Here is a 26461-nt window from a genome sequence, read left to right as displayed (position 1 = left end):
AGACATCGACAAAAGAGTGACGTTGTATTACAATTTATTAAGTTTGCCTGAAAAATCTTAATTTGTTCTCTACATCACATCCAGTTACATATTCATGGTATTCATAAACGGGACATTTCTCGGCTCTCATGCATGTCAAAATGCTATGAACAACAGACTCTCCTTCTAACCAAGCACCATGTAAAAACCCGTAATAATCAGCGGACATGGCTTCTCCTGCAAACCACAACCTGTTTTTTAGAGGTGCTCTCATATTCAGATGGTGCTTTTGCGATGCACCGATAGGCCAATTAGAATAAGAACCTCTAAACAGAGGATTTTGATACCATCTTGGAAACAGAATTTGAATAGGCGGCTCAATTTTCAGTGAAGGAAACATGCGCTGTAACACTTGCATGATTTCCTCTTGTACCTGTGCATTTGTCATGCGTTCTATACGTTGGGACTCTTTATCGGTTATGGTGACCATTAATATAGGATCACTGCTTTTGAAGAAATAGCCTGGTGCATTTAAGTTTTGCCAGACTGTATAATAACCACCATGTTGAGTAAGGTTGTTGGCGTAGAGTGCAAACTATTCAGTAAGTATCGTATTTATTTGTCTGTTCATTTTACCTGCCAATCACCCCAGAATTTCTGCTTAAACAAAAGAAAGATTTTAGTATACGTGGTCATATGGAAACTCAATAGTGCTTCTCGTTTCCATTCAGGAAATGTAGGTTCGAACTGAACAAGATCACTTTGTAACACACCTAAACTATAAAAGAAGTTTAGATAAAGAAGGATATCGTTTTAACCTTACGAAAATGTGCATATGGTATATTTGGACACAATCACATCTCCACCCGATGTCACGACTGTCACATTATGATCATTATAAATGACTTGTGTTACTGTTGTATTAAGCATCAAACGATGATCATTAGGGACTAAAAACTTGGCTGATTCTTGTTTTAATATATGATTGAATCCTCTTGAAGATAAGGAGATGAAATTATCGTACATATACATATATGGTATTTACCTATCATCTACTACAAACTCGTTTCCAAACGGATAAGAGCCAGTTATGCTATCTGCGGTGCCTGTAGCATAATCTAAAGAACACATTTCTGCAGGCTCAGAAAACTCCCAATCGATATTGAAATATTCAATGGCTGCTTTCAGTGAAGTGTCTGGTCTCCATCCCAACAAGCTTAGTGCAGATCGGCTTGACAAATCAACCTGATTACGTTTCATCCGTTTATCTGTTGCTTTGTTACATTTTATTTCTATTTTCTTCTATTATGCTTGCCTGCATAATCCACTAGTTCTGCTTTGATGTACTCAAATTCACTGCTCTTTTGAATGCCTTCTTGTTGATTTTTCAATAAACCATAATCATCAAAATAGACCACATCATTTTTATCATTAGGGGTAGTTTTTAAACCATGATTGACTGCCAGTTTATGTATTGGATTTTTGCCTTTACCATAAATCTATTGAATCCTTATCTGTTTATTGTTTCTTACTCCCTGACACTACACATACCCAATTGGCTCCTAATTCAACCTTGTGTTCACCAAAAGATACATGCTGTACTCTACCTAATTATTGTTATCAATAAATGCTTCTTGTAAGTGATTCACACCTCCTATAAAGGGTTGAGCATCCAGCAAGATATAATCTGTAACACCTTGTTTAGATAATGTTTTGACTGCTGAGATACCAGAAGCTCCTGCGCCCAAAATGACTATCTCAGTTTCTATATACTTAAGTTCTACACTTTTTAATAGTAACACAGAAATGCACAGCACATGATTTAAATACATTTTATAAAAAATAGAAAAGAAGTAATAAAGACGGATTTGTTTTCTGGGCGACTACTTATGCAACACTTTTTCTGCATAAAAACATGTCCGACCCGCGTAAAAGTAAAGTCACTACTTGTGCACTTTATCCTGAAAAATCAATATATTTTGGCCCCAAGTATAGATTCTGTCGCCCAACCTTTGAGAAGCAACAACAACTGAGAATCTTGTATATTTCGAGCAATAAAACAGAGATAAATCACCAAGCTTTATCGCCCAACTCTTGGAAAATGACAGTATCTTTTTCTATAATAAATTGAGCCTGATAAATGATTCGGCAAGTGATACTTCCTTTTTATTCAGCTTATTTTTTAAGCAAAGTAAAAAAAAAAAGGGGGGCTATCATTTGATTAACAGGTATGTAACTTAAAATTTTCAAGCACAAAATCCCAAAAAGAAAAATCCTTATGACAGTACATGCTTCCTTGCTTAAATCGACATACGTTTAAAGAAACGTCTGTAACGATAGATGCTTTTTCAATTGCCACGCCGTTATATTTGCAGAAGAAAATATGTTCTTGCCTTAAGTTTTTAATGCTCAAAAAACAAGCTCACCTACAAATATGATTGGTTACTCAAAAAAAGGTTATCTCTCAAATAGTAAAAGCTATCATCCAAATAACAAGACTCAAAAAAGAAAGACAGAAATATTCATTTATAGTCATGTGAAATGAGGTTATCATAAGTTTACTGCCAATAGAAATGATTTTTTCCTTTGAATAAAATAATAATAATAAAATGCCAAGTCATAATATAAAAAGAATAGGTTATTGCTGCCGTAATTCTACTGAAAAAAAAGGGAAGAAAGGGAAGGGGCATATGTATAAGATGCTATAATAATAAAAATAGGGTTCATGTAATAAATGCATATGAATGTGTGTATATATAATAAAAAAAAGGACAAATAAATAAAAAAAAATGAGAGTAATTCTTGTCGTGACTATATGTATGAAGATGTAACCTGTTTTTTGTTTATACATTAGGCGCCAAAACCATATTTCATATCAGATGATATATTTAAAGGAGAGTAAGACGATGAAGATGGATAAACAAAAGGCGCATACATTATTTCTTGGTTAGAAAGCATATCCATTGTGTATTGTTGAGAATACATCAAGTCATTTTCCTGTGGCTGTTGTTGTTGACTGGTCATTTGTTGTTGATAGTTTGGTTTGAAAGGGGAAAGCAACGTCATGGGCGCAAATAGAGAAGAGCAGTTGGTTTTGGGATTGCTGACCATAGGATTGACTTGCTGTTGAAATGTAAGCAAAGTAGGAGAAGATGCTGAAGAAGAAGCTAAATCGTCTTCAAATGAACCTTGTTTCATAGCCATCATGCTATTAGATAGAGAAGATAACGAGGAAGACGAGGAAGAAGAAGGCTGAATATCAGTCGGTTCTTGTTTGATTATAAAAGGTTGAAATTCATAATTCAATATAGTAGGAGTTTTAGACTGTATATCTGGCATGTCAAAATCAACATCTTGCATTGGGCTCAACGTACTACAACGACTGCTCAAGTTATCTAAACCTTCTTGTTTTTGAGCCCATTGAGTTGATTTGGAACTGTCAAACGAAGGCGAAGTGTAAAATTCGTTTTGTTGAACGATGGCATCTTGTTGACACATATTATTTTGAGCATGAAGGAAAGAAGTAGAAGATGAAGGCTGGAAATGGTCATCAAAAGAAGAATCATCATCTTGGTGGTCATGATGGAAAGAAGGCACAGTCTCTAATGTTTGGACTTCATGTTCAAGGCGATGATGTTCAGCCAAGTTTTCAGATCGCAAAAACTGTTTGCCGCAAACAGTACAAACAAATGAATGCATTGCTTGCATATGGCGATCAAGATGTTCAGGACGCTTAAATAAGTGTCGGCAATCTTCCATAGGGCAATAGTAATCTTGCTGAATGGATTGCCAACCCAAGGAAGGCATGGTAGTGGGAGTCATAACCATGGATTGGTTGGGAATATAGCCAGCTTTGGCAGCTGCCATGGCTAAACGACTATTGTTGATCATAGGCATGGCATGGGTTGACTGTGTACGCAAGTGGCATTTGTCATGGCGGCGGATACGATCAGGACCACCTGCATTGGTTGGATTTAAAGCTGAAGTTGAAACAGAGGCAGCCCTGCGTCTACGTTGCTTGTATGTAGGTGAACCATCAAACAAACTAAGATTACCAAAGATAGTCTTTGTTTTTTTCATTGCATTCGAATCAAGCGATTTGGAAGGCAACACTTGGTTTCTCAAGCTGCTACTGTTACTGCTGTTTGTACTATTACTACTCGTACTACTGCTGCTGCTCATACTGCTATTGTGAGTCTTCTTGCCTATTATGCGTTGGTTGGTTGTCACCTTTGTGTTCGATAAATCCAATTGATGAACACCAGTAGAAATAGGCTCCATGTAGTCATGTGATTTAATAGGCGATGATTTAGAATCAGAAGGGCTACAGCGATGAACAGAACGAGGACTAACGGGTGGCTTTCTATTTTGATTGAAATAAGAGCTATGGCTTAGACGGTGATAATAATGCTTATTTTGTTGTTGTTGCTGCTGTATCAATTGAAGCTGTTGTTGTTGACCCAAGCTAGCAGGGACAGAATTGACACGCGATCTTTTAGCTTGGGATGCAGCTCTTTCAAGTCTCGATTGGGAAGAGGACCATTGTGTATGTGAAGCTGTTGGTGTAGGAGGAGACCAATTGGAGTTATTGTTATGATCAGTCACTACAAATTTTTTAAGGAGAAATTGTTAATTACATGATGCTATATATGGAGCTGGGAGGTTTACCAATCGTGTTGTTATCCTGCTGTTGTTCAATGACTTGAGCAGTAGCTGCAGCAGATTGAGAAATGGACTTTCTTAATTGATCAAATAATTCCTGAGTTGAATCCAAGGAGATCGTGGTGGCAGGCTCTGCAACTGCTTGAGTGGTAGGTTCCATACCCATCTTTTCACGCTTAAGATCACGTTCAAGAGCATCAAGGAAAAGACGATCATGAGGCACAGAAAACCAAAAGAAGACTTTTTGCTTTTTCTGGGTACGGATACAGTTGTTCTTGTAAAGCATGTCCAACAATTCAGACTTGGGTTCTTCTAGACGAGCATCATGACCAGGCTTCAGATTACGCAAATCAGAAAAAATGCCTTCTTCAAACTTTTTTGGGTTTGTGACCGGTCTGCCAAATGCATGAAATCGAAATGTCAATGACCGGACAATGTCTGTACCTGTAATGAAAAACAGGTCGTTCCAGAGAACACAAGAAATGCTTTCCCCAGCAGGCAATGCAAATCGCTTTAATTGTTTATTGTGTTCCCATTGTTGTGTTGCAGTAGCAAAAAATAATTTCATGTCATCGATTTGGGCCAATCGAGTGGCTGTATTACTGTTTGTTGGTGCAGTCAGAGAGTAGCTGGACGCGACATTATCTTCAGCTTGCTTTTTACTGTATGTCTTGGTCATGGTCCGCTGCTGGTGTTGATGTTGCATTGGAAATAAAATTTGTATTGGCGTGTTTTTTTAAAGTTTTTTTTTTTAAGATTTATAGATTATAATACAAGTTGAAATAAATTATACACACTTGAAAGAGAAAAGAAGAAAAAAATAAAGAAAAAAGTAAAAGAAAAAAAAAGAAGAAAGGAGTAAATAAATAAAGAAAAAAAGAGGGAAAAGGAAATTGTGTATACGGCAAATGCGCATCATATATATACATATTGAAAAAAAAAGAAAGAGGAAAGAGAGTATAAAACACTTATTAGTAAAATCAAGGGGGGCAATGTGGGGGATTGACTGAGTCAGACAAGTTTCTTTTTTAAACAAGCTTAGAATTACATGCATCCAAACAAACCTGCTAAATACTAATGCAAGCATTTTCTTATAATGAAGCAAATTAGGAAAGAGTGAATTTAGTATAAACATACAAACACATACCTAGTCTTGTTTATATGTTTATATCAAAAGAGTTAACTAATGGTTATATAAATGATCTTTCTTTCTCTAATTAGTTTTCACTCATGCATAAATAATCACGCGGCGAAGACAAATAGATTCTCAATTAGTCACTTTATTTTTTCCCTCCCAAATCTAAAACATTACCCTGCATTCTCTCTTTTCTTTCTATGTAGTATGATAGAGAAGAAAAGAGACTGAACACGCGATAAAAAAGGGGGAGATATTGTCCGGAAGCCTTTCCGATGGCAAAACAAGTCACCAGTTCTCTTTAGGTAACGCTAATCATTCGATCATAGATACACGCACGCACACACACCTTTTCTTTCTCTCTCTTTCTCTTGGAAAAAAGTTATGGGCGTTTTAATATAAGCTTACAATTTGACACTAAAGATTGACGTTTTCACTAAACAATACAAAAAAAAAAGTGTCACCCCTGAACACATAACATATTCTAAATAACTTTATAATAAAGTCTCTTTTTAGCCCCCTATCCTTCCCCCTTCTTTTTTATATATCTTGTTTCTTGCAATTTTCTCTTTTTTCTTCTTCTCTTTCTTTTCTCCTAAGCAATGGCAGAAATAAAAAAAGATGGTTACCTTCAAGTGAAAGAAGATGGGCTTAGATCCTGGATTTGGTCAAAGCGTTATGTTGTTTTGCGTGAGCAAACAATCACCTTCCATCGTAACGAAGTAAATAAAGCAACATATAAATGGAGTATAAACAAATAATGTCGTTTTCTAATTAGCTCTTATAGCAAACAGGACAATGCGTAGCGCTTGTCTTTTTAAAAGACATCACAGCGGTAACAAGATCTGAAGCAAGGCCTTATTGTTTTGAACTGGGTACAAAACCGAAATCGTACTACATTGCTTGTCGCAATGACGAGGAACTTTATTCTTGGATGGATGAAATATATAATGTAAAACAGAAAAAAAAATGTTTATACTGTGTATTCATTTCTGCTAGCGATCTCCATTGGGTGCTTCAGGTCCAACAGATTTTGTACATCAAGTTCATGTTGGTTTTGATCCTATATCAGGTGCATTCACAGTAAGAAATTCACAAAAAAAAAAAAATCGATTCAAACTTTTGCTTAGGGACTGCCCGACCAATGGAATGCACTTTTAAAAGGATCTAAAATCACACCAGAAGATGCTGCAAAAAACCCTCAGGCAGTATTAGAAGCACTTGAATTCTATACAGAACAAACAAGAGGAGAGAAAAATACGTTTGCTAAAAATGAGCCCTATCAGAGAAATTATGAAGAACAGGAGAAAAAGAATAACCATTTAAAGTCTAGTCAATCCACACCTGCTCCTAGACATATTCGTGAACCGCCTTCTAGACCCATGGTACCAAAGCCAGATACAAAACTAGAGGTTTGTACATGCTCAATATGATACTATTGTGATTCATTGGTTATCTAGAACTCAGTCGTTGTAAAAATGCCTAAGGTCATTGAAGAAGTAAGTCTAAATTCATTCTTATGTTTTATTTATGTTTGGCAGGAATCGCATGCACTCGAAGAACCCTCAAAAATACCCAAACCATCAGCATACAAGCCAATTTCACCTACACCTACCACACTCAGTGGATCCCTTCCTCGTAAAAACACCAAGATATCTCGACAAAACTCAACTGAACGTACGGCTAAATTTGAACTGGAAAAGGAGAGATTAAAAGAAGCTGCTGCTGCTCTGGATCGTGAAAAATCTTTACCCAAACGTACAAAAGAAGAACCTATCAAGAAGAAGCCATCGATACCTCAACCTCAACCTCAGGTATCTACACCTGTTCCTTCCACAGTGCATCATGAAGATGGTGCAAACCAATTCAAAGAGAACATACCTCCAAAGAAAGATCAAAGAATCAGTACCATGAGTGATTCACAAATCATGGAGAGATTAAGTAAGTGTCGAGCGGTATAATGCAAAGCCCATTAATAGTTTTTTTCAGGGTCTGTAGTTACGACAGGTGATCCTAACTTGCTTTACAAGAGAACAAAGCGCATTGGGCAAGGGTAAGTTTAGATAGATTAAGGACGTATTAATCATGTCGATCAAAGTGCTTCAGGTTCTGTTTATCTGGCTAGTCACCTCTCAACCCATGCTAAAGTAGCTGTCAAACAAATGGACTTGTCAAAGCAATCACGTCTTGATCTCATTGTGAATGAAATCATGATCATGAAAGAGTCGCATCACAGCAACATTGTGAACTTTCTTGATTCATTCTTGGTACGTGGCGATTTGTGGGTAGTCATGGAATTCATGGAGGGTGGCGCCTTAACAGATGTAATTGAACATAATACCATGACAGAACAACAGATTGCTACAGTTTGTTACGAGGTATGGACTACACAGATTGTTTCTATTGTACTGATGTTGCTTAGACTGCGAAAGGGTTAGATCATTTGCACTCACAAAACATCATTCACCGTGATATTAAATCAGATAATGTCTTGTTAAATTTCCAAGGTCAAGTCAAGATCAGTGACTTTGGTTATTGTGCTAAATTGACAGATCAAAGAAACAAACGAGCCACAATGGTGGGCACGCCTTATTGGGTAAGTTGTATCCTTCCATACTCTATGTTGATGTAGTTATAGATGGCACCTGAAATTGTTAAGCAAAAAGAATATGGCGCTAAAGTAGACATTTGGTCTTTGGGTATCATGGCTATTGAAATGATTGAGAATGAGCCACCTTATTTAGATGAAGAGCCCCTGAAAGCACTTTATTTGATTGCCACCAATGGCACACCTTCTCTGAAAAATCCCGAAAAATTATCCAAAGAACTCAAGAGCTATTTGGCTGTCTGTTTATGTGTGGATGTCAAGTCTCGTGCCTCTGCTTCAGAGTTATTAAACGTAAGTATAACATGTGGTCCGCAAGCGAACTTATGGGATTTTTTTTGTTAGCATGATTTCTCTAAAAAAGCGGGTCCAGTTGATATTCACTTGTCTTGTCTCTTGAAATTCAAAAAGAAATAAATCTTTTTGTGTAATATTGACAGCAGCGTGGGTAGCACACTTGTATGTTTTCTCTAAAAAAAAAGCAGGTTTAACAAAAAAATTGAGTTTGGCGTTTTTGTTGTTAACCTGACAAGTGTCATGATATAATAAGGATGTGGGTAACCGAACAAAAAGAACTGTATTTTCTTCTTTTGTGTTCTTTCTTATGAACATCATTGTTAGTCAATCATTGTTCTTTTTTACTTAAAATGTGTTGTGCGTCAGTGTCTATTTTAGACAAGCTTGTTTTGCGTTGACTCCCTAATTTTATACATGGCGTACTCAAGCAGCTTAAGAACAACATACAAATAAGTCTATTGCCTTTTGCCAAGAAAAGAGCGATATACATATATATATATATATATATAACTTCATGGACAAACATGCTACTATTTTTCGTTATCCTAGTAGCTTGTGTTGTTGAAAACATATGCATTTTAAGCTATTATAGACGATCATTTATCTAAAACAAGAGAACATAAGATGGTCATTCTAACCATTTCCAAATAAAAACAAACAGTTCAGCAAAATCGAATTATGTAAATGGGTCATTTGTTTGTTTATTTTACAGACTCTATTTATCATCACTATCAAACACCACTCGATCAGCTTGATAGCCGTTCTCATTACTATTTCGAAACCCAAGTATATGGGGCTTGAGTGTGGCTACCAGAATAAAGACGCCCACCATCAACAGCAATAAGATAAACAATGCATTTCTTGAATATTTTTTCCATTTTTCGTCAATCAATTTACTGGCTGCTGTTCTTGGTATCGAAGTACTTGGGGTATAGAGCGCACCCATAATCCACAAGGGTGGAAACAGAAATCCACAAGCAAACAATAAAAACGAGGGCCGGTTCTTTCGCTTGGTCTCAAACACCTCTTGGTCTATACTAGATCGTGCAGAGCAAAGTATCTCTTGTTCTTTTTCATGATTAAATTCATTTTGTTCTGGTAAACAGAGGGTATCTGGATGCATAGCAACAGCGAATTGATCTTGATGAACTTGCTTCTCATCGTCATCGTTTGAACATAATTCCACCATTGTTTCTTGTTTGATCTTTGTGGCTGTTCGCTTGAGTTGCTTTTGCAATCGAACAGCCTTTCCAGACGCTTTGTAGGGATCAGATTGTGTACCGTTCATCTCCATACTAAATCCTTCTGCCTGTATCTCCCGAAGTAACTCAAGCCTTTCTTTCCATAATGCTTCATTCTCTACATTTTTATGTTTAGGAAACAAAGATAAAGAAGGACAAGGTAAGATTTCAATCTGTTGCTGTGACGTCGATAGGCTTTGGTCTTGTTGGGGAAGATGAATATGGAACTCGAGTTCTTCTTTGTTGGGTAAAGTGGGACTAGGCACAGCAGGAAACAAAAGGTCGGGAAAAGTAGTCGAGTTCATACTGGGAGATCGACTGCTCAAGACGGGTGTTCCATTCATCATGTGATTGAACTTCTTTTTTCGAAGCGTAGGTGTCATACCAACGATATCTTGTTGATCGAGAGGCCATTTGCCTTGATAAAAATAGTGTTTGATTGGATACCCAATGCCTTGTTGAAAAGAACCCAATATGTATTGTGGGTCAAAGAAGGACTCCCATTGCTTGCTTTCTTCTGCTATGGTTCTTTGCCTTGTGTCGTGTATCTTGTTGGTATAGGGGAAAATAGAGTCCGAGTCATGATAGTCAAAGGTCGACTGTGTTTCTGATGTTTTGATAGAAGGATTGATGGTGAGTGTGGATGCAATAGGCGAAAGAGCAGTGGAAGGCTCTAATATAGGAAATAAATCCTCTTCAGTTGTTAATTTGGGACTTTCTACAGGTTGGATTTCTTCTTCTACCATCATTGTTTCTAAGCATAAAGATTTTCGAATATCGGATCTTTCCTTCTTTTTTTGTCGCACTAAGATGGATACATCTTTTTCATTTACTGTGTGTGTGTTTGGTTCAGGTTGAATACTCATATTGAAGAACAAAAAAGAAAAAGAAAAAGAAAGTAGCTTGGATCTCTACATAGTCAAGATGAAAATACATGTTTAGCTACGGTCTTTTTTTTTCCGGGAATTTTTTTTTTTTTTTGTATGCTTTCCAATGATGTATTCAAGCAAGCACATATGTGCACGATGGTGAAAGATGTTATAGACATTGGCTCTTTGATCTATGGATCGTATTCAATTCCAGCGCTTATGTCATTTTAAGGTTCATGAGATGTCACTGGATCATGAACATATAGTAGCTTCCCAAAAAGAGACAATGAAAAAAGTCGTTTTCTGACTGCTTTATTCTGTATACTTCCAATTAAGGGAACAGATAAAAAAACAATGGACTCTATAAACAAGCAATGGATACACCATCTTCTTTATTTCTTCCTTTCATATGTATACATTTAAAGAAGAACAACATAGTTATGAAGATGCACTTGATTTGAAGCATAAGGAAACAGAAGCAACAGCAAAAGAGCATCATTTAAAGCAAAGTAAGTATGTACTACAACTATGACTTTCTTATATGATATAGCTACTATCAACATGACATTTGACACAGTTGAAGACGTGGAAGGATTCACATCTACTGTATTCAAAGGTAATCGTGAAAAGGTCTTTACGGTTGAGCCTAGTTTTATGTTGCCTCGAAAAAAGGATGAACTCTTTTATGATCATAGTCAAAAGTGTGTCATCATGTAACTGTGCCACTATTGCACAAACAAGCACTCTATAAAATAAAAAATAAACAATAACAACAATGTATTTTCTGCCTCTTACGTTTCATGTCTTTTTATCATACAAACTCTTATTTTGATCAAAGTCAATATTATCATGACGCTTACTTTGAAGACCGTCATCATCAATCAGATGAAATGTATCATTATCATTCCACAAGAAATAAAAGAAGACAGAGGTCTATGATGAATATAAATCAACAAGAGTCGATTGACAATGATGATCAAAGACGTCACTCTGCTTATGAACTTATGCCCAATGCACTCTCAAGTCAGAATAGAAAGGTATGTCATTCAAGCCCTACAACATAGACTAACATGTCTAAAGAGGGAGCCTACCACCCCTCAAGATGAGTTTGTTTATGATTTGGCTACTGTTGACCCACGCTACACATACAACCATTGTTTGGGTATGGGAGACGAAAGCCAAGACGATGTAACCCAAAGCAACACTTTGTTTTCAACACCCTCAGCCATGATCCGTACACCTTCACCAAAATGTATTCAAAAAAAGAAAAAATGGCTCAAGTGCGTACTGAGCTCTACAAAACAAGCACTGAAAAAGAAATTAGGAAAGGGTCATCCACTGCCTTCTATTCAAGTAATTTCAGCTACCAACGAATTGGGCGATGTCTTGAATTGTGTCCAGCAAAAAGAAATTATGTCACAACTTAACCAGCCTTTACCATCAAGGCAAGTACAATTATCGCCTGAAAAGACTCGTATTACAAGTCTGCCTCGTATCTGGGTATTTCGGTTGATAGAAGAGGGTATGCATAATGATACAACACAGGTTGTATGGACTGGATTTGACTTTGAAAACCAACAAAAGATGGAGAAAGGACATGCATCGCTTGTCTTGTATGATTCTCATATTGGTTGCAGCACAATGGCTGTCACTGTTCAGCCTTTAGAGAACAAGGGACATTACTTTACAGACCAAGGTCAACAGGTAACACTTCAAGTCACCTTTATTGAAAATCATCATCAAAAAGTGACTTTTGTCTATCGAATCTAAATGCATTTCGAGGAAATAAACTTTTTGTTGTATACTCAGTAAGTCATGGACCTGTTGTCATTCAATATCAAAGACAGTTTTGAAGGGGGAAAAGTAGATCTCTGATCAGTATGGTTTATTGTATTAACCACTCGAGATTAGTTTCAAGAAGCTTTGTCATGGTTACCTGTTGATGAACGCCCATCTGTTATGCGATTCAAATTCGATCGTGATCGTCATTTAGCTCTTGCAAGTCGTTTAATACGTCGTTATTATTTTTCTCGTCTTTTGAACAGACATTGGTCTGATCTTGAGTTTACCATCTTACCAGGAGGTAAACCAAGCTTGGTAATCATGTTTTTCTCTCCCTCTCCGTCAGCCATGTAAGGCTGATATGTATTTTTAGAAAGGATGTTCTTTAGATTTCAATCTATCGCATGAAAGTCATTGGGTGATTTTTGGCTGTGTTAAAGAAGGTAGGATAGGTGTAGATGCAGTCTCTATCGATCGGTCTATTTCCAATTCGATCGATGAATTCATCAAGAGTTTTGAGCCACAGGTAAACCAAAAAAAAAACCCTTTCTCTCCTTACTTTTCAATAGTTATCAGCACAAGAAATGCAACTGATCAAAGGGTCAACAGATCCACTGCAAACATTTTTTGAATTATGGGGATTAAAAGAAAGTTACATTAAAGCATTAGGCGTTGGTTTATCATTTGACTTAAACAGATTGAATTTCTATGGACAAGACAACAAGGCAAGAGTTCAACATTGGATAGTGTATATATGTATTGACCCCACAGTAGATTCGATTGAAAATCAATGGAGAGCAAGCGTGTTGGTCGTTTCATCTCAGTTCTCTTGATGCTGATACTTTAGCTGCCATTTGTTATGATCGAGATAGTTGTATTCAGCAGCCTAGTCATCTCCTTGGTGAACCCTTACAGTTATCTGCTAGTTTATTTCACCAGGTCAAATTTGAAGAGATTAGAAATGTCGCGCAAATAAACTGAAAATGGGAGAGCTATTTAAAATCCAATTTTTTTTTTTTTTTTTTTTTTATCATGGGCAATTGCTTTTCTGATTCTATTGATTCAACCAAACATCATATAGCAACTGAACAAGTGCAAAGTAGACCATTTAAACGAATGGGATTGATCTGGACTTCAGATAAACCATTGACACAGACAGAATTAGAACAAAAACGACTTGTGTATTGGGAAACAGCACCTACATTTGGTGTAAGTTCAAGATGATATCTATCCATCTAATTGATTGTGTTAAAGGGACGCATGGAAATATGGCAGGCACTACAAGCTGCTTTTTCAGAAAATGATGTTCGGTTGGCTAGATCGATTTTAGAAGCTGCTCATGTCATTTTACCCAATGGTAATCCATGCGACGGTTGTTTTGATGGTAAAGCTTATCCCAATTCGCTGCCATTGATTGACGCATAGGATAGAACTAGGCTGTGCTTATCAAGTTCCAGTGTATTGCATTGTACCTCCTACGAATTTGATACCAGACACATGGAGACAAGCCAGTCTGTCCATTCGAGTGCCTGCACCGAATTGTGATCAAGACCCGTTTCCTATCACTGTACGATTATCCAATCACCAAGATAAGAAGGTGACCATCAGTTCCACTTGTGAAACAGTCGGTTCACTTAAAACGCGTGTGTTTGATATAGACGCGTCAATGACAGATAAGACACACAGATTACGCTTTATTTATTTAGGTAGGATGCTTCAAGATAATATGTTGATTGAATGTCATTCAAAAGAAACAGAGTCTTTTGTTTATTCTGATCATCTACAATTAACACCCGAAAGTATCATTCAATGTATTGTCACTCAAAAATAAAACACGCGTAGAAAAAAAAAAAAAAGAAACGCGACATGTAACCAATATTATTTTTTTTTTTTCTTCTTTTTCCTTTTTTCTAGAATGCATAGAGCAAGTCAAGTACCCAATAGGAAAATAACCAAAGGGTTCAATAGGACTATCTCGATCGATGGCCATGTGGTCAATAGAAAAAGACCTGCGTCGACTGTTTCAGCTCGACAGTCCAATAAACGACCTCAAGTACGATTGACCACAGCCATGAGTACATTGACACTCTCTCAACAAAATCTAGGTCCTCAACGTGTTGTTCAAGATAGACCTTCGTATACTACACGTCCTTCACGGTAATAAAATATATATAAAAAGGACGTGATCATTCATCATCTTAGGCCAAGTTCGATTGTAAGTGATACCTATTCAGAAACCCTTCGACGCTTTAATGCAGGCGACACATTTGAATCTAAAAAGTACATGCCAGACACACAAAGCATCAAAGATCCTGAATTACAGAAACAATACCTAAGAGAAATTACAGAATACCTAAAAGAAACATCTTATGAAGGACCGTTTATTCGAAGCATCAGCATGTTGGGCAATCGAGAATTCCAAATGATCTTTAAACATCTGTTCCTCCGTATTGTGCCTCATTACAGTTACAAAAGACGATTTGAAGAAGATGCTATGGTTCTCATTCGTCAGTTGGGTTATCCTTTAGCAGACACGATCAATCGTAAAGAACTATTGTCGATTGGTGCTATGCATTCCAATCCTACATTTATTGCTCTTTTGCATTGGCTTGTGGTGGTCTGCAAGATTATGGACACACCTCGTCTGTCTGATGACGAGGTGGATGAAGAAATAGACGAAGAAGCAGTGGCACAGTTGCTCCATGCCTATGCCATTGCTGGTTATCATAAATACATGACAGGCGATGATGACATGGCATCACTTGATCAAGAACTAGAGCATATTTTTGGTAAGCCATCATTCGGTTGATGCATGTCACTCATCATGAGCTAGAAAGAGCCAATCAGCCCAATCTACACCAAATAGAGATATATACCAAAAGCATTAGCGCATTAGAACAAGAATTAGCACAACTCGAATCAGATAATGTAAGTGTCAGCGTCTTTGAGATCGCTACTTATTCTGTTAGGGAGAATTGGATACGCTGAAAGAAAGACACGGTGTGCTTGTTAAAGATATTGGTAAATTCAAAGCTTACATTGAAGAGAAAGTCAAAAAGGTGTCCAAATACAAAAATATGGTGGAGAGAGCAGGTGAAGAAAAGAAACGACTGGAACATCAACTGGAAAACCTGAATCAACAGATTCAAGCTTCTCGAGATAAGTTGGCAGAAAAGAACATTTCTGAAGAAGAATTAGTAGCCATGTATCAAAAGACAAAAGCATTAGAAAAAGAGTATGCAGAACTGGAAAGAACAGCAGAAGAATCAAGACAGAAACGTACCCAAACTACCACTAAATTAAACAAACTGAAAGAACAGGCAAGGACATCAAGATATATTAACCAATGTCATCTAACGTCGAATTAGGTAGAGAAAGGCGTAAGTGAATACAATCAAAAGGCAAGAACCGTAGATTTATCTGTGCTTGAAGGTGAAAATATCTTGATTGAATACAATCCACTAGGCAAGACATTAAAAGAAAAGACATCGATTGATATTGAAGAACAATTGCTGGTAAGTTTACTTTGTTTCCTATAGATCACTGATTCTCTTTTTAAGCCAACATTAGAAGGACTAGAGAGAAGCGTGACAGACGAGACAGCCAAGCTGTTAAGTCAAACAGCCATTCTAAGGCAAGAATTGGACAGTATCAAACTAGAAAACAGTCATCTAAGAGAAGAGATCAAACAACAAGAAGAGCGTGTAGAAAACCTCAAAAGACTTTACAAGGAAAACCATGCAGTAAGTTTAAGATTAGAAACAAATTAGTTCATTGTTGAATAGATCTTTTTTCAAGAGATTGGCAAGTTTAACAAAATGAAGGATGATACTGTTCAAGGATGGAATGCGAAACGATCTATCATGAGAAAAGAGTTACTGGATCTACAAGATGAAGTGCGCGTATTAGAACAAAAGTTAGAAGAAACAAATGAAAACTATCGAAAAAAGAGACAAGAGACAGAAAGAAGACTGCAGCCAGTGTTAAAGAAAGTCGAATTGTTTTTTGATCAAGCTTCTACTATTGCTGATGAACATCACCAGGCATTGAAGAAGTTACATCAAGATATATGTGAAGCATTTATTTAATAGATTCTAGAGTTTAACAGTGTAATTTAGGACAATCTCTAGAAAAGATAAACACATATAAGCCTATAGTCTCTCTCACTCTTTCTTTCTTTTTATTATTATTATTATTACCTTGTTTTATGGGAAAATGAACCACAAGTACAACATTTAAGAGCAACAGAATTCACAGGCAAAGTCATCATAGAGAAAAGAAAAAAAAAAAAAAGAGAGAGAAAAAAAAGGGGGGGATAAGAGGCCTATTTATTGTCTAAACAATTCTGTATTGTTCATCTGCTTGAGTATTCAATATGAAACACTTGATCGTATTTTAATATACTCAAATTAAGAGAGTCCAATACACTTTAATGGGGGAAATAAAATATTATATTCTAAGCAGAGCAGAGAATAGAAGGTAAAATACTGATATGGATATGAGGAAGTAGTTGAATACTCTCCCCCTAGAGCCATGCATCTCAATAGATGAACAAACATTGATGTGTCTAGATCAATAGGCGTAATGCTACTGGTATGGTTCTGTAAAGCCATTCATGAAAGCTCAAGTTTAATCAACTCTTGTTTTAAGGAATAACAAAGAATACAATAATCATTAAGGAGTGGGTTGTTTGTTTGTTTGTTTGTTTGCATTACACTATTTTCCTTTACATTCATACTATGCAAATAGTGACTACATCAAATATTAGTTAAATAAACAACCTATACTTTTTACACTTTACAGTGTTATGCTTTGGGGAAACTTGTTCAAGGATAGAAAGCATTCCAAAAGAAAAAAAAAATCATGAAAAGATTTCTAATGTTTTTGCTGTGAGTCTGTAGATGCAAAATAAGAAACAAAATAAAATAAGGTACAGATCTAAATTATACGCTTTCAAGACAGACATATAACGACTGTGCTCACAGCGATAAGGCAGTAATCCATCAACAGAGGCAAACATCACTTCTTCTACTAAATCAGCTCCTCGTATTGGTCCTGTACGAGCATGAATTTGAACGAGTGCCTTGTATCGATTGAGGTTGCGTTGATAAGCACCATCCAGGTCAAGACCAACGCGAATCAAGGTATGCTTGGCTTCTTGTTGATCCGATTTACGCTGCAGAAATTCACCCATACCTTGACGCTTGACTTGATATGCATTTGGGAACTGATCACCAAAAAAGGGATACACAATCAATCGTTTTCCTGCATACAATCCTTCGTACATGGAACCAGCACCGCCATGCGTCAAAAAGACAGAGACAGAAGGGTGCATGAGAATGGCTTGTTGAGGTGCCCATGTTACAATATGGGCAAAAGGACACTTGTCTTGATCGAATGGTAACGCACCAGAAGGATGTTGACCCACTGCCCATATAAACCCATCATAAGCACCTGCTTCAATGGATGCCAATACAGCAGTCAAGATCAATTGATTGTCTTTTTCAGTTAGGATTAAATGCTGTCCAAATGCAATATAGAGCACACGCGAGTACTTGTTTAGAAACCCAGACAAAGAAGGCGTCAATGGATCATAATGACGAGGCAGGATAGGACCCACCAGTTCAACAAGAGGGCCTAAAGGACGTGCAGCTTCAATGCCATACAGACTGTTCACAAGCTTTAAATTGTTTCGATGTACATGAGAGTCACCTTCTATGCCTCTTTCTGAACAACCTGCTTCCATGCGTCTCTTGTTCAGTCTTTGAACAGCAGGCGATACTCTTCTGTAGATCTTAATGGGGGTAATAAACATATCTTTCAATCGATCTATCAAACTCATATGGAGTGTTGTTGAGTCAAGCATGGTGAATGCATTGTTGTTAATGTAGGATGCAGAGGCATCTTAAACAGTCTTCAGTAACTCATCGCTATCTATTGAATTACCTGGAGACAAGGCAAATGCCATGGTAACTATATAAGGTATTTTCATAGCCAGAGCAGCTTCATAACACCCACTGGAACTCATATAATCACACAAGACAACACTTGCATTCAGATCTGTAAATATCTTTTGATAGGTTCTATAGTCTTATTTGTTATACATCATCACTCACTGTCTTGTTACTTACTATCTCCAAAATCCTTTGTAGAAAAGTCAATGATATGTCCAGCCATATCTATGAAATTCGAGTTGTTTGTAGACATACCTGATTGCTTCATTTCCTTAATCACCATCACATGAACATGGGGATAAGGTTCAGCAAACTTTCTTTGGATACTCTATACACTCAAATAAGTTATCTCTTCTCTTGTTATGATTCACCTTACACTCGTAACAAATGTAACTGAGTGTCCTCTTTTGCTTAATTCATCCAAGATACACAATACCCAATTGACATGAGAAGATCCACCAAACATGGATGCAAACACAATATGTTGAGGTGTTTGATAGTTTTCTACAAGTGTAGGCATAAAGAAAAGAAAATTTTATTTTCAAGAAAAATGCCAAGTGAATCTCTTGGTTTGTGTTACAAATCATAATCATCGTCCGAATCATCATATTGTCTGCGATTATACTAACAACAGTGTAAACATACATACATACAAGAAAAAAGGCTTACCACAATACGGGTTTGGTTTGAACTGGAATCTTGTTGGTTTAATTGACCCAAAAGATCAATCAATTGCTTTTCAGTCACTTTACTTCTCAACTGGTTTGATTGTGCCATGCGAATCAAGAGATCTTCAACAGCACGGGCCTTTTCAGCCTTTACCATTTGAATACGACCCACTAACAAGTTGAGTTGAGTGGCTATGACACAAACAACTTACATCGTTCACGAGCAGAGTTATCCAAAATTTGATACAACTATCTCTTAGTCATTTCACACTGCCTTGTTGTTTGCTTACCATATTACGACGCATTTCTTCCATTTGACTATCACAAAAGATCAACAGATAGATCTACCAAGACAACTTACCCTTTCTTTTCAGCATCTTCACTAGCATTAGCACCAGCAGGAGCACCAAAACCAGCACCGCCTAATCCAGCACTCTGATTTCGATATGAATCATCAACTGGCTTTTTATGTTGTTTACCTGTGATGAACCACCTTTGGCTTGTAATTCTGCTAAACGTCTAGCTCTAATAGCTTGAAGTTCGTCGTCTTCCATAATAATAATAATAAAAAAGAAACGCGTCAAAAAAAAAAAAAAAAAAAAAAAAAAAAAAAAAAAAGTGTGAAAAGAGTGCTTTAAAAGTCAGTGATTCATGTGTTCTTTATTCATGTATCCTCCAGAATATCTTGTTCATCCTGTTCCTGTACTTGCAGTCTATGGTCTAACAGATGACGCGGTTGTGGCAGGAGACACATCAAAACTGAGTCTTGTGAGTACATTAGTGTCTGTCTTGACAAACAAGACAGAGTATACATTGTATGAAGCATCTCGGTATTTGACATATCCTCAAACATCACCTCCTTTTCGAGTCATGACAGTGTCCAAGGTAAAATATATATATAGATAAATAACAAACATAAGGCTCAAAGAACTAGGAATATACATTGCCTCAGAAACAAACATCTTTACCTAATGTACCACCCCCTCATTCTCCACTTTCACCTCTCTCGACTGATTCACCACTATATCCAGATGGCATCATGACGCCTCTTTGGATCAAGAAGCATACGTATCTACCCAGTGTAGTTGTGGGTTGCTATGAACTGTATGTCGATAGTCGTTCATTACGTGAGACAGGACCATTGGCCTCTCAAGTCTTGATAGATCCACTTGAGCGCGAACACGATGCTCAATTAGCCACTGAAATCAACACACGACGGTAAGTCTCTGCACTAATCCAACTCGTTTCCTCATATCAGCCTAGTAAATACTTTCAAGATAAGGGTATCAAGTTTGCTGCTGTGATCATGTTGAAGCAGCGTTCTTTAGGTAAATACAGTATAGAAAACAAACAGGCTATTCATGGCCCTTATATAGATCCTTCAGTAGAAGAACGGTTATCGTCTATTCGAAAACAATGTGGATTAGATGCCAAGAGCTCATTTTTCACAGTGACACCAGGCACTTTGACTGAAATACAAGAATTTGTTAACATGTAAGCCAATCTGTGTGTGTGTGTGTGTGTGTGTCTAGTACAGGCTAACCTGAAGATAGGCTTTATCGAGCATTGTATGAACCTGCTTTACAGTTCTATAATAACCGCCTTAAAAAGATTCGTAAAAAGAAATCCAAATTACCTTCGCCTACACTGCCCAGACTTGATGTGTCTTCATCCGAACCATTGTCTGTACCTGGATGGATGTTGCGATATGAATTAAAAATAGCTTTTTTTCAAGAGACAAGACAGGATATGGAAGGTGCTTTAAAGTGAGTAAGATAATAAACACATACACGTATATTGATCAAGGTTCCTCATAGATCCTATGAAGTAGCCTATAGTATGTTGTCCGATATGCTTGCACCTACTATGGGACATACAGGCCTGACAATCCATGGCAAACGATGGAAAGAAGCACGTCAATTAATCGACTGCATCAACATCAAGCTCTGTCGACTTCAGTTATATATGCACGAACCTACAGCAGCACTGAGTCAGTTGAATGGCCACTTACACATGTTCCAATCGCATTCCTCTATATGGGGTATGGGTGAACATACTTTTGAATACTGGGCATGGTTGTCAAAACAGTATCGTATCTTTGCGGATGTGATTGACACGGCTGTTCATGCTGGATACAAAATACCTCTTCCTACTGCTTATCTCTCTGCTTCTGCCACACCAACAAGTCCTTTAAACCATGGCCAGTCAGGCTGTAACCCGGGTGCTATTCTTCAACATCCTGGATTTTACTACCATTTGGCAGCCATGTGTTGTGCAGAACGTAGAAGACGATATCTGGAAAAAGAACGAGCTGATCCAACCAACGCAGCATTACAGACAGAGAAAGCAGTCGATCATTCGAGCTTGACGATCGAATTGCTCACCAAGAGTTATGAACAGTTCAAGCGATACCGTAATAGTCGAATGACACTTTACTTGGCTGCTGAAATTGCAGGCACGTATTATGAAACAGGCAAGTTTGAAATGGCCATCAAGTTTTTTGAGCGTATTGGCAAGACCTACCGTAAAGAGAAATGGCATATGGTCTTGACATCTATTTTGCGTTGGTCATTGCGGTGTGCTAAAGAACTGAGTTCTTGGTCAAGAGCGATTGAATGTCTAGTTGAATTGATGTCGGATGACTTGCCAATGGCAGAGAACAAGCGAAACGACATTCAGAAAGAATTGATGGATATGTTGGGATCAGACAAGACACAGGAATATACGCATCTAGTGATTCAAATGGATCAAATCAATGCTTTTGTGGCATGTCAAGTACAGATCAAACAACAGACCAACTTTGTAGGGACACCTATTGAGTATCAAGTGGTACTCAAAACAGATAAGACGTCTCCTCCTGCTCCTTTTCGTTTTCAGGCAGTCAGGGTTGTGTTCAATGATCCTGAATATAATCTGATCATTCAAGATATGGGTATTGAAGAAGGATTGCCCAAGTCTGTTGAGTTGAACGATGTCACAAAGACCACTAAAATGACCGAGGAAGGTGAATACAAGGGTTGGTCTACAACCAAAGCAGATCTTAGAGTCTATCAAGGCCAAATCAAAGCATTTCAAGGCAGTTTGATACCTCAAGCATGTGGTGAATTAAAGGTACAGTAGAGGTGTCAACCATGTGAGAGTGGCTCACACCAAGTTAGATAGTCCATATCTGCCTGGACATGATATCGCCTCAATGGCATATCGAACTGGATTATCCACTCGATAAACTGAATGAAGAACAACCCTCGTATAGAAGAAAATGGCTGGAGGGTCTCTCGAATGAGAAACCCAGCTATAAAATCTTGACAGGTCGAGGCTGTTTATCCACAGTGATGTAAAGAATCTGCCGATATGTCAATTGGATACTGATTTCTATATAGGGTGATGCAGAAACCACCAAGTATTGATCTCAAGTTTGAACATGCTGCACCTGCTCTTTTAGATGAATTGTTCAAGTTAAATGTAACCATCACAAGTTCAGAAGAAGAACCTATTCAGGCGATATTGATAGCCGACATAAAAAACTCAGAAGGACCAGTAGCACAAGACTACGTGACATTTACGATGCAAGACTCAGAAGAGCGAGAGACAACCATAGGTCTTATTGAACCCCATACGTCTGTTTCCAAGACTGTCTATCTTCATGGCAGTCAAGTGACGGGTGCACGCTTGATTCATATGACAGTAAGTAAAGAGATACACATGTATGTCACTCAAACATGTTAGGTGAAATATACCATGGCAGGTAGAGAGAATAATTCACAGATGGTAGAGAAATCAGAGTCTTTACGTATTCCATTTATTGCGCCTTTTGATGCTAATTTTGAATTGTGTGCACAAAACAACATGCCTCAAGAAGCGATATCACCCAACATGTCAAGTACAGAACGATGGTTACTTGTGGCTTCCATTCGTTGTTTCTCTACTTGGGATTTAGATATTAAACAAGTACAACTTGAAAAAGACAAAGTAAAAAAAAAAAAAAAAAAAAAAAAAAAAAAAAAAAAAAGGAGAGTAGGCTTTCATGACTAAACATAAAACCATAGTCCTTTTCTGATCCTTATACCTCACTTGAATTGATTTCTCGAATGGAAGATTTTGACAATCAAAGTAAGTCTCAAGCAAAAGGAATGCCATTGACTTTTTGGTTTTAGCCTGGAAAACGGGGCATGTATACAATGCGAATTATTTATTTCAATCAAGCACATTGGATATCACGGAACAATCATTTTCTATTCCAACAGGCAAAATAATGATTGAATGGAAAAGGTAAAAATAAACAAACAAAAATAGACACTAACTTTGTCTTAGATCTGAAGACCAACAATCCAACTATTACAAGACATGGGTTCAATTACCTAATCTTCCTGTTCAACAACACAACTTGACAGTCATGGCTGACATACCATCTGAAATTTATTTAGGAGAACCATTCACACTGACCTATATGATCCATAACCCTACTTTGCAACTAGCAGATTACACAGCCTCCATGGAGCTCAGTGAAGCCTTTGTGTTTTCAGGTTATAAGCAGTGTAAAGGTCGTGTCTTACCACTCTCCAAGACCAGTTATCATTACACATGTTACCCTCTTTTGGCTGGTAAAGTCAAGATACCTCGACTTAAAGTTATGGCTTCTCAACAACAGATGGGAGAGAGAGAAATACCAGTTCAAATTGCAGGCACAGGTGTTTCATTTTCATTTGATAATGAATTGGAACAAAAACAAACTGAACTTTGTTTAGACATGCCTCTCTTGACCTTTGTCAATGCCAAACGTCGCTTTGTATAGAAAATAAAAATTGAACTCGGGCAAATTATCTTGTTGAACAATAGATTAGTAAAATTTAAAATGTGTGATTTGTTTGGTTCATGTTTGTTGAAACTTCAAGAAATTCACTTGATCTGATAAACTTGATTCTGTTGTCTCTCTTTCTCTCTCTTTTCTTTTTCTTTATTGACTTAAGCCCTTCCATCAAGAGTAAGCGATTGAATACAACCATCAAAGTAACTAATGATGTAGGATAGAAATGAAGTTTGGAACTGAATTCAACTCAAAAATAAACGAACCATGGCGAGCATCTTATATTCAGTATAACAGACTCAATGCTCAGCTTAAAAATCAACGTACCTGGACAGACAAAGACAAGATCAATTTTCAGCAGCAGATTGAATCCGAACTCAAAAAAGTGTATGGCTTTGTTCAAGCTCGCTTGGATGCTCTCAAGCAACGTGTCGACAAGTGCGATACACTCCTCAAAAAAAAGAAAACAGCCATCACTTATGATGCCGTCGCTGACAGTTTGGCTGAAATTCTGATTGATGTTGACGATCTCACTAAATTTCATGAACTCAATTTGGCTGGATTTGACAAGATTACCAAGAAACATGATAAACAAACACAAGGTGGATTGAGAACCGTGTATTTCAATCAATTGCTCGAGACTTATCCTCTGGATAAACAACGCTTTGACGTCTTGATGGTGCGTATCTCAGACATGCATGATCTCTGTCGACTTCATGGCAATCCTCGCTCTACACAAGCCTATAGTGCCGGGGGCGATCAAACCGCTTTTGAAAGGGCCACGAACAAGTACTGGATTCATCCGGACCATATTACTGAAGTCAAGGCCATCATCTTGTTGCATTTGCCTATCCATGTTTTTAACCAGAAAAAACAATACGAGTCCAAAGATGCAGCTGTCTCGAGTGTATATTATGACAATGCTAACTTTGACCTGTATCATGAACGACTGAATCGATCCAAAGGTGCAGAAGCGATCCGTATTCGTTGGTATGGCCAAAGTGATGAACTGAACGATGATGTCTACGTGGAAAGAAAGACGCACCATGCTGCCTGGTTGAATGACAAGTCTGTCAAGGATCGGTTCAGACTAAAGGAAACCCAAGTGAACGATTTCATGAGTGGTGCTTATTCAGCTAATGACTTTAAGCGAGACTTGGAAAAGAAGGGTAAACTGGACTCGGTCGCAATCGAAGAAAACCATTTTGTGGCAGACGGTGTTCAGCAGTCGTTCAAGAACAGAGATTTGAAGCCTATGTGTCGTGTGTTTTATAACCGTACTGCTTTTCAATTACCTGGTGATCAACGACTCCGTATCAGTCTGGATTCCAACTTGACGTTTATTCGCGAAGATCATTTGGATGGTATCAAACGACGTGCTCGTGGCGGAAAAGAGAACTGGCGAAGGACCGATGTGGGTATTGATTTTCCTTTCCGAAACGTTCAAGAAAGTGATATCTTGCGATTTCCTTATGCTATTTTGGAAACCAAGATCCAGAGTCATTTAGGGCAAACCGCGCCTGCCTGGTTATGTCAGTTGTTAGACAGTCATTTGGTCCATGAAGTTCCTCGGTTCTCCAAGTATATCCATGGTGCCAGCTATCTGTTTAAAGACAAAGTGCCTCAAATGCCTTATTGGTTACCTGAACTAGAGCAAGATATCCGAAAGCCAATCACACCCAATGTAGGTCTTTCGCGTTCTCAAAGTTTCAAGCCTTTATTCAACGGCCGTCATCGAAGATCGCTTGCTTATGAAGACACGGCTCAAAACTCAGAAACCAAAAAGACCAAGAAGGGCAACAACATTCCTCACTTGTCCATTAACTTTTCAGACAATCCTTTGCCGCCTATTACTAGTGCAAAAGAGACAGCCACACCCGGCCGTGATTTAGTCTCTCGATTCTGGGCCAACAATAAGTTTTTAGATGAAAAGAAAGGTGATTACAAGGCTTCTCCTTTGACACCGGGTGGCGGTCTGTTGGGCGGTACGCCAGGCAGTAAACGCAAATCACTGCTGATGAAAAAGAATGATCCCAAAGCCTTTTTCGCTAATGAACGTACCTTTATCTCCTGGTTACAATTTTGTGCCTTGTTGTTGACTGTCTCTTTGAATCTACTTAATTACGGTGATCGTATTTCTCGTATTGTAGGTGCTTGCTTTATTGTGTTTTCTTCTGCTATAGCCATGTAAGTTATTTGTGTCTCATCATCCTATGCTCATCATCCTATGCTCATCATCCTTTTTTTTTTTAGGTATGCTTTGGCTCGATTTCAACTTCGTGCTTATTATATGAGAACAGGTCGTTCAGCATCCAACATGGAAGATATTTATGGTCCCATCTTATTGTGTATTTTGCTCGTTACTGCTTTATGCATCAACTTTTACCTTAGAGCACCACTTATTTTCTCTTCAGCAAGCACAACGCAACCTTTATCCCAACCATAAGAAAAAAAAATAAACCCCT

The 26461-nt window shown here is 37.6% G+C and overlaps 11 protein-coding genes across 11 annotated transcripts; 6 read left to right on the top strand and 5 right to left on the bottom strand.

Annotated features, from left to right (window-relative positions):
* Positions 1–6: 6 nt before the first annotated feature.
* On the bottom strand, positions 7–1823 carry B0P05DRAFT_527281 (uncharacterized protein). Its single transcript, XM_051576531.1, has 7 exons — positions 1631–1823; positions 1531–1586; positions 1295–1478; positions 1025–1247; positions 803–973; positions 616–757; positions 7–574 (listed from the first exon to the last, which is right to left on the bottom strand). The coding sequence occupies exons 1-7, from the start codon at positions 1809–1811 to the stop codon at positions 38–40; spliced, it is 1494 nt and encodes a 497-aa protein (XP_051438482.1). The 5' UTR covers positions 1812–1823; the 3' UTR covers positions 7–37.
* Positions 1824–2544: 721 nt separating this feature from the next.
* Positions 2545–5518, bottom strand: B0P05DRAFT_527271 (STE like transcription factor-domain-containing protein). Its single transcript, XM_051576530.1, has 2 exons — positions 4648–5518; positions 2545–4583 (listed from the first exon to the last, which is right to left on the bottom strand). The coding sequence occupies exons 1-2, from the start codon at positions 5345–5347 to the stop codon at positions 2830–2832; spliced, it is 2454 nt and encodes an 817-aa protein (XP_051438481.1). The 5' UTR covers positions 5348–5518; the 3' UTR covers positions 2545–2829.
* An 860-nt stretch (positions 5519–6378) lies between these two features.
* On the top strand, positions 6379–8798 carry B0P05DRAFT_583890 (kinase-like domain-containing protein; the record flags this gene model as incomplete). Its single annotated transcript, XM_051582294.1, has 11 exons — positions 6379–6498; positions 6564–6728; positions 6776–6859; positions 6907–7188; positions 7237–7275; positions 7318–7717; positions 7766–7829; positions 7875–8154; positions 8199–8372; positions 8415–8675; positions 8727–8798. 11 exons carry the CDS (start codon positions 6379–6381, stop codon positions 8796–8798), a joined length of 1941 nt encoding a protein of 646 aa, XP_051438480.1.
* A 319-nt stretch (positions 8799–9117) lies between these two features.
* On the bottom strand, positions 9118–10822 carry B0P05DRAFT_527262 (uncharacterized protein). Its single transcript, XM_051576529.1, has one exon. The coding sequence runs from the start codon at positions 10783–10785 to the stop codon at positions 9394–9396; it is 1392 nt and encodes a 463-aa protein (XP_051438479.1). The 5' UTR covers positions 10786–10822; the 3' UTR covers positions 9118–9393.
* A 375-nt stretch (positions 10823–11197) lies between these two features.
* Positions 11198–13551, top strand: B0P05DRAFT_583888 (4'-phosphopantetheinyl transferase superfamily; the record flags this gene model as incomplete). Its single annotated transcript, XM_051582293.1, has 8 exons — positions 11198–11297; positions 11339–11501; positions 11627–11825; positions 11869–12492; positions 12700–12885; positions 12944–13096; positions 13140–13301; positions 13345–13551. 8 exons carry the CDS (start codon positions 11198–11200, stop codon positions 13549–13551), a joined length of 1794 nt encoding a protein of 597 aa, XP_051438478.1.
* Positions 13552–13606: 55 nt separating this feature from the next.
* Positions 13607–14444, top strand: B0P05DRAFT_527231 (uncharacterized protein). Its single transcript, XM_051576528.1, has 3 exons — positions 13607–13779; positions 13825–13954; positions 14001–14444. The coding sequence occupies exons 1-3, from the start codon at positions 13687–13689 to the stop codon at positions 14399–14401; spliced, it is 624 nt and encodes a 207-aa protein (XP_051438477.1). The 5' UTR covers positions 13607–13686; the 3' UTR covers positions 14402–14444.
* A 7-nt stretch (positions 14445–14451) lies between these two features.
* On the top strand, positions 14452–15711 carry B0P05DRAFT_262876 (HEC/Ndc80p family-domain-containing protein). The gene is made up of 3 exons (XM_051573373.1): positions 14452–14727; positions 14773–15359; positions 15404–15711. The coding sequence occupies exons 1-3, from the start codon at positions 14486–14488 to the stop codon at positions 15556–15558; spliced, it is 984 nt and encodes a 327-aa protein (XP_051438476.1). The 5' UTR covers positions 14452–14485; the 3' UTR covers positions 15559–15711.
* Positions 15712–17207: 1496 nt separating this feature from the next.
* Positions 17208–19313, bottom strand: B0P05DRAFT_262798 (uncharacterized protein). The gene is made up of 5 exons (XM_051573372.1): positions 19194–19313; positions 18901–19148; positions 18702–18852; positions 18517–18660; positions 17208–18474 (listed from the first exon to the last, which is right to left on the bottom strand). The coding sequence occupies exons 2-5, from the start codon at positions 19042–19044 to the stop codon at positions 17432–17434; spliced, it is 1482 nt and encodes a 493-aa protein (XP_051438475.1). The 5' UTR covers positions 19045–19148; positions 19194–19313; the 3' UTR covers positions 17208–17431.
* B0P05DRAFT_527216 (PDCD5-related protein) lies at positions 19042–19783 on the bottom strand. The gene is made up of 6 exons (XM_051576527.1): positions 19672–19783; positions 19554–19627; positions 19483–19510; positions 19405–19441; positions 19194–19363; positions 19042–19148 (listed from the first exon to the last, which is right to left on the bottom strand). The coding sequence occupies exons 1-6, from the start codon at positions 19744–19746 to the stop codon at positions 19101–19103; spliced, it is 432 nt and encodes a 143-aa protein (XP_051438474.1). The 5' UTR covers positions 19747–19783; the 3' UTR covers positions 19042–19100.
* A 39-nt stretch (positions 19784–19822) lies between these two features.
* B0P05DRAFT_527207 (Gryzun, putative trafficking through golgi-domain-containing protein) lies at positions 19823–24051 on the top strand. Its single transcript, XM_051576526.1, has 12 exons — positions 19823–20077; positions 20127–20410; positions 20456–20520; positions 20569–20686; positions 20746–20958; positions 21010–22303; positions 22351–22526; positions 22573–22876; positions 22919–23161; positions 23239–23302; positions 23347–23461; positions 23504–24051. Exons 1-12 carry the CDS (start codon positions 19844–19846, stop codon positions 23982–23984), a joined length of 3591 nt encoding a protein of 1196 aa, XP_051438473.1. The 5' UTR covers positions 19823–19843; the 3' UTR covers positions 23985–24051.
* A 171-nt stretch (positions 24052–24222) lies between these two features.
* Positions 24223–26442, top strand: B0P05DRAFT_583883 (VTC domain-containing protein; the record flags this gene model as incomplete). Its single annotated transcript, XM_051582292.1, has 2 exons — positions 24223–26183; positions 26250–26442. The coding sequence occupies 2 exons, from the start codon at positions 24223–24225 to the stop codon at positions 26440–26442; spliced, it is 2154 nt and encodes a 717-aa protein (XP_051438472.1).
* Between the last annotated feature and the right edge of the window lie 19 nt (positions 26443–26461).

Source organism: Gilbertella persicaria (assembly GCF_025201335.1).
Source record: "Gilbertella persicaria strain CBS 190.32 chromosome Unknown B0P05scaffold_5, whole genome shotgun sequence".
In the NCBI taxonomy this organism is placed as follows: domain Eukaryota; kingdom Fungi; phylum Mucoromycota; class Mucoromycetes; order Mucorales; family Choanephoraceae; genus Gilbertella; species Gilbertella persicaria.
This window is presented reverse-complemented; position numbering and strand designations above follow the sequence as displayed.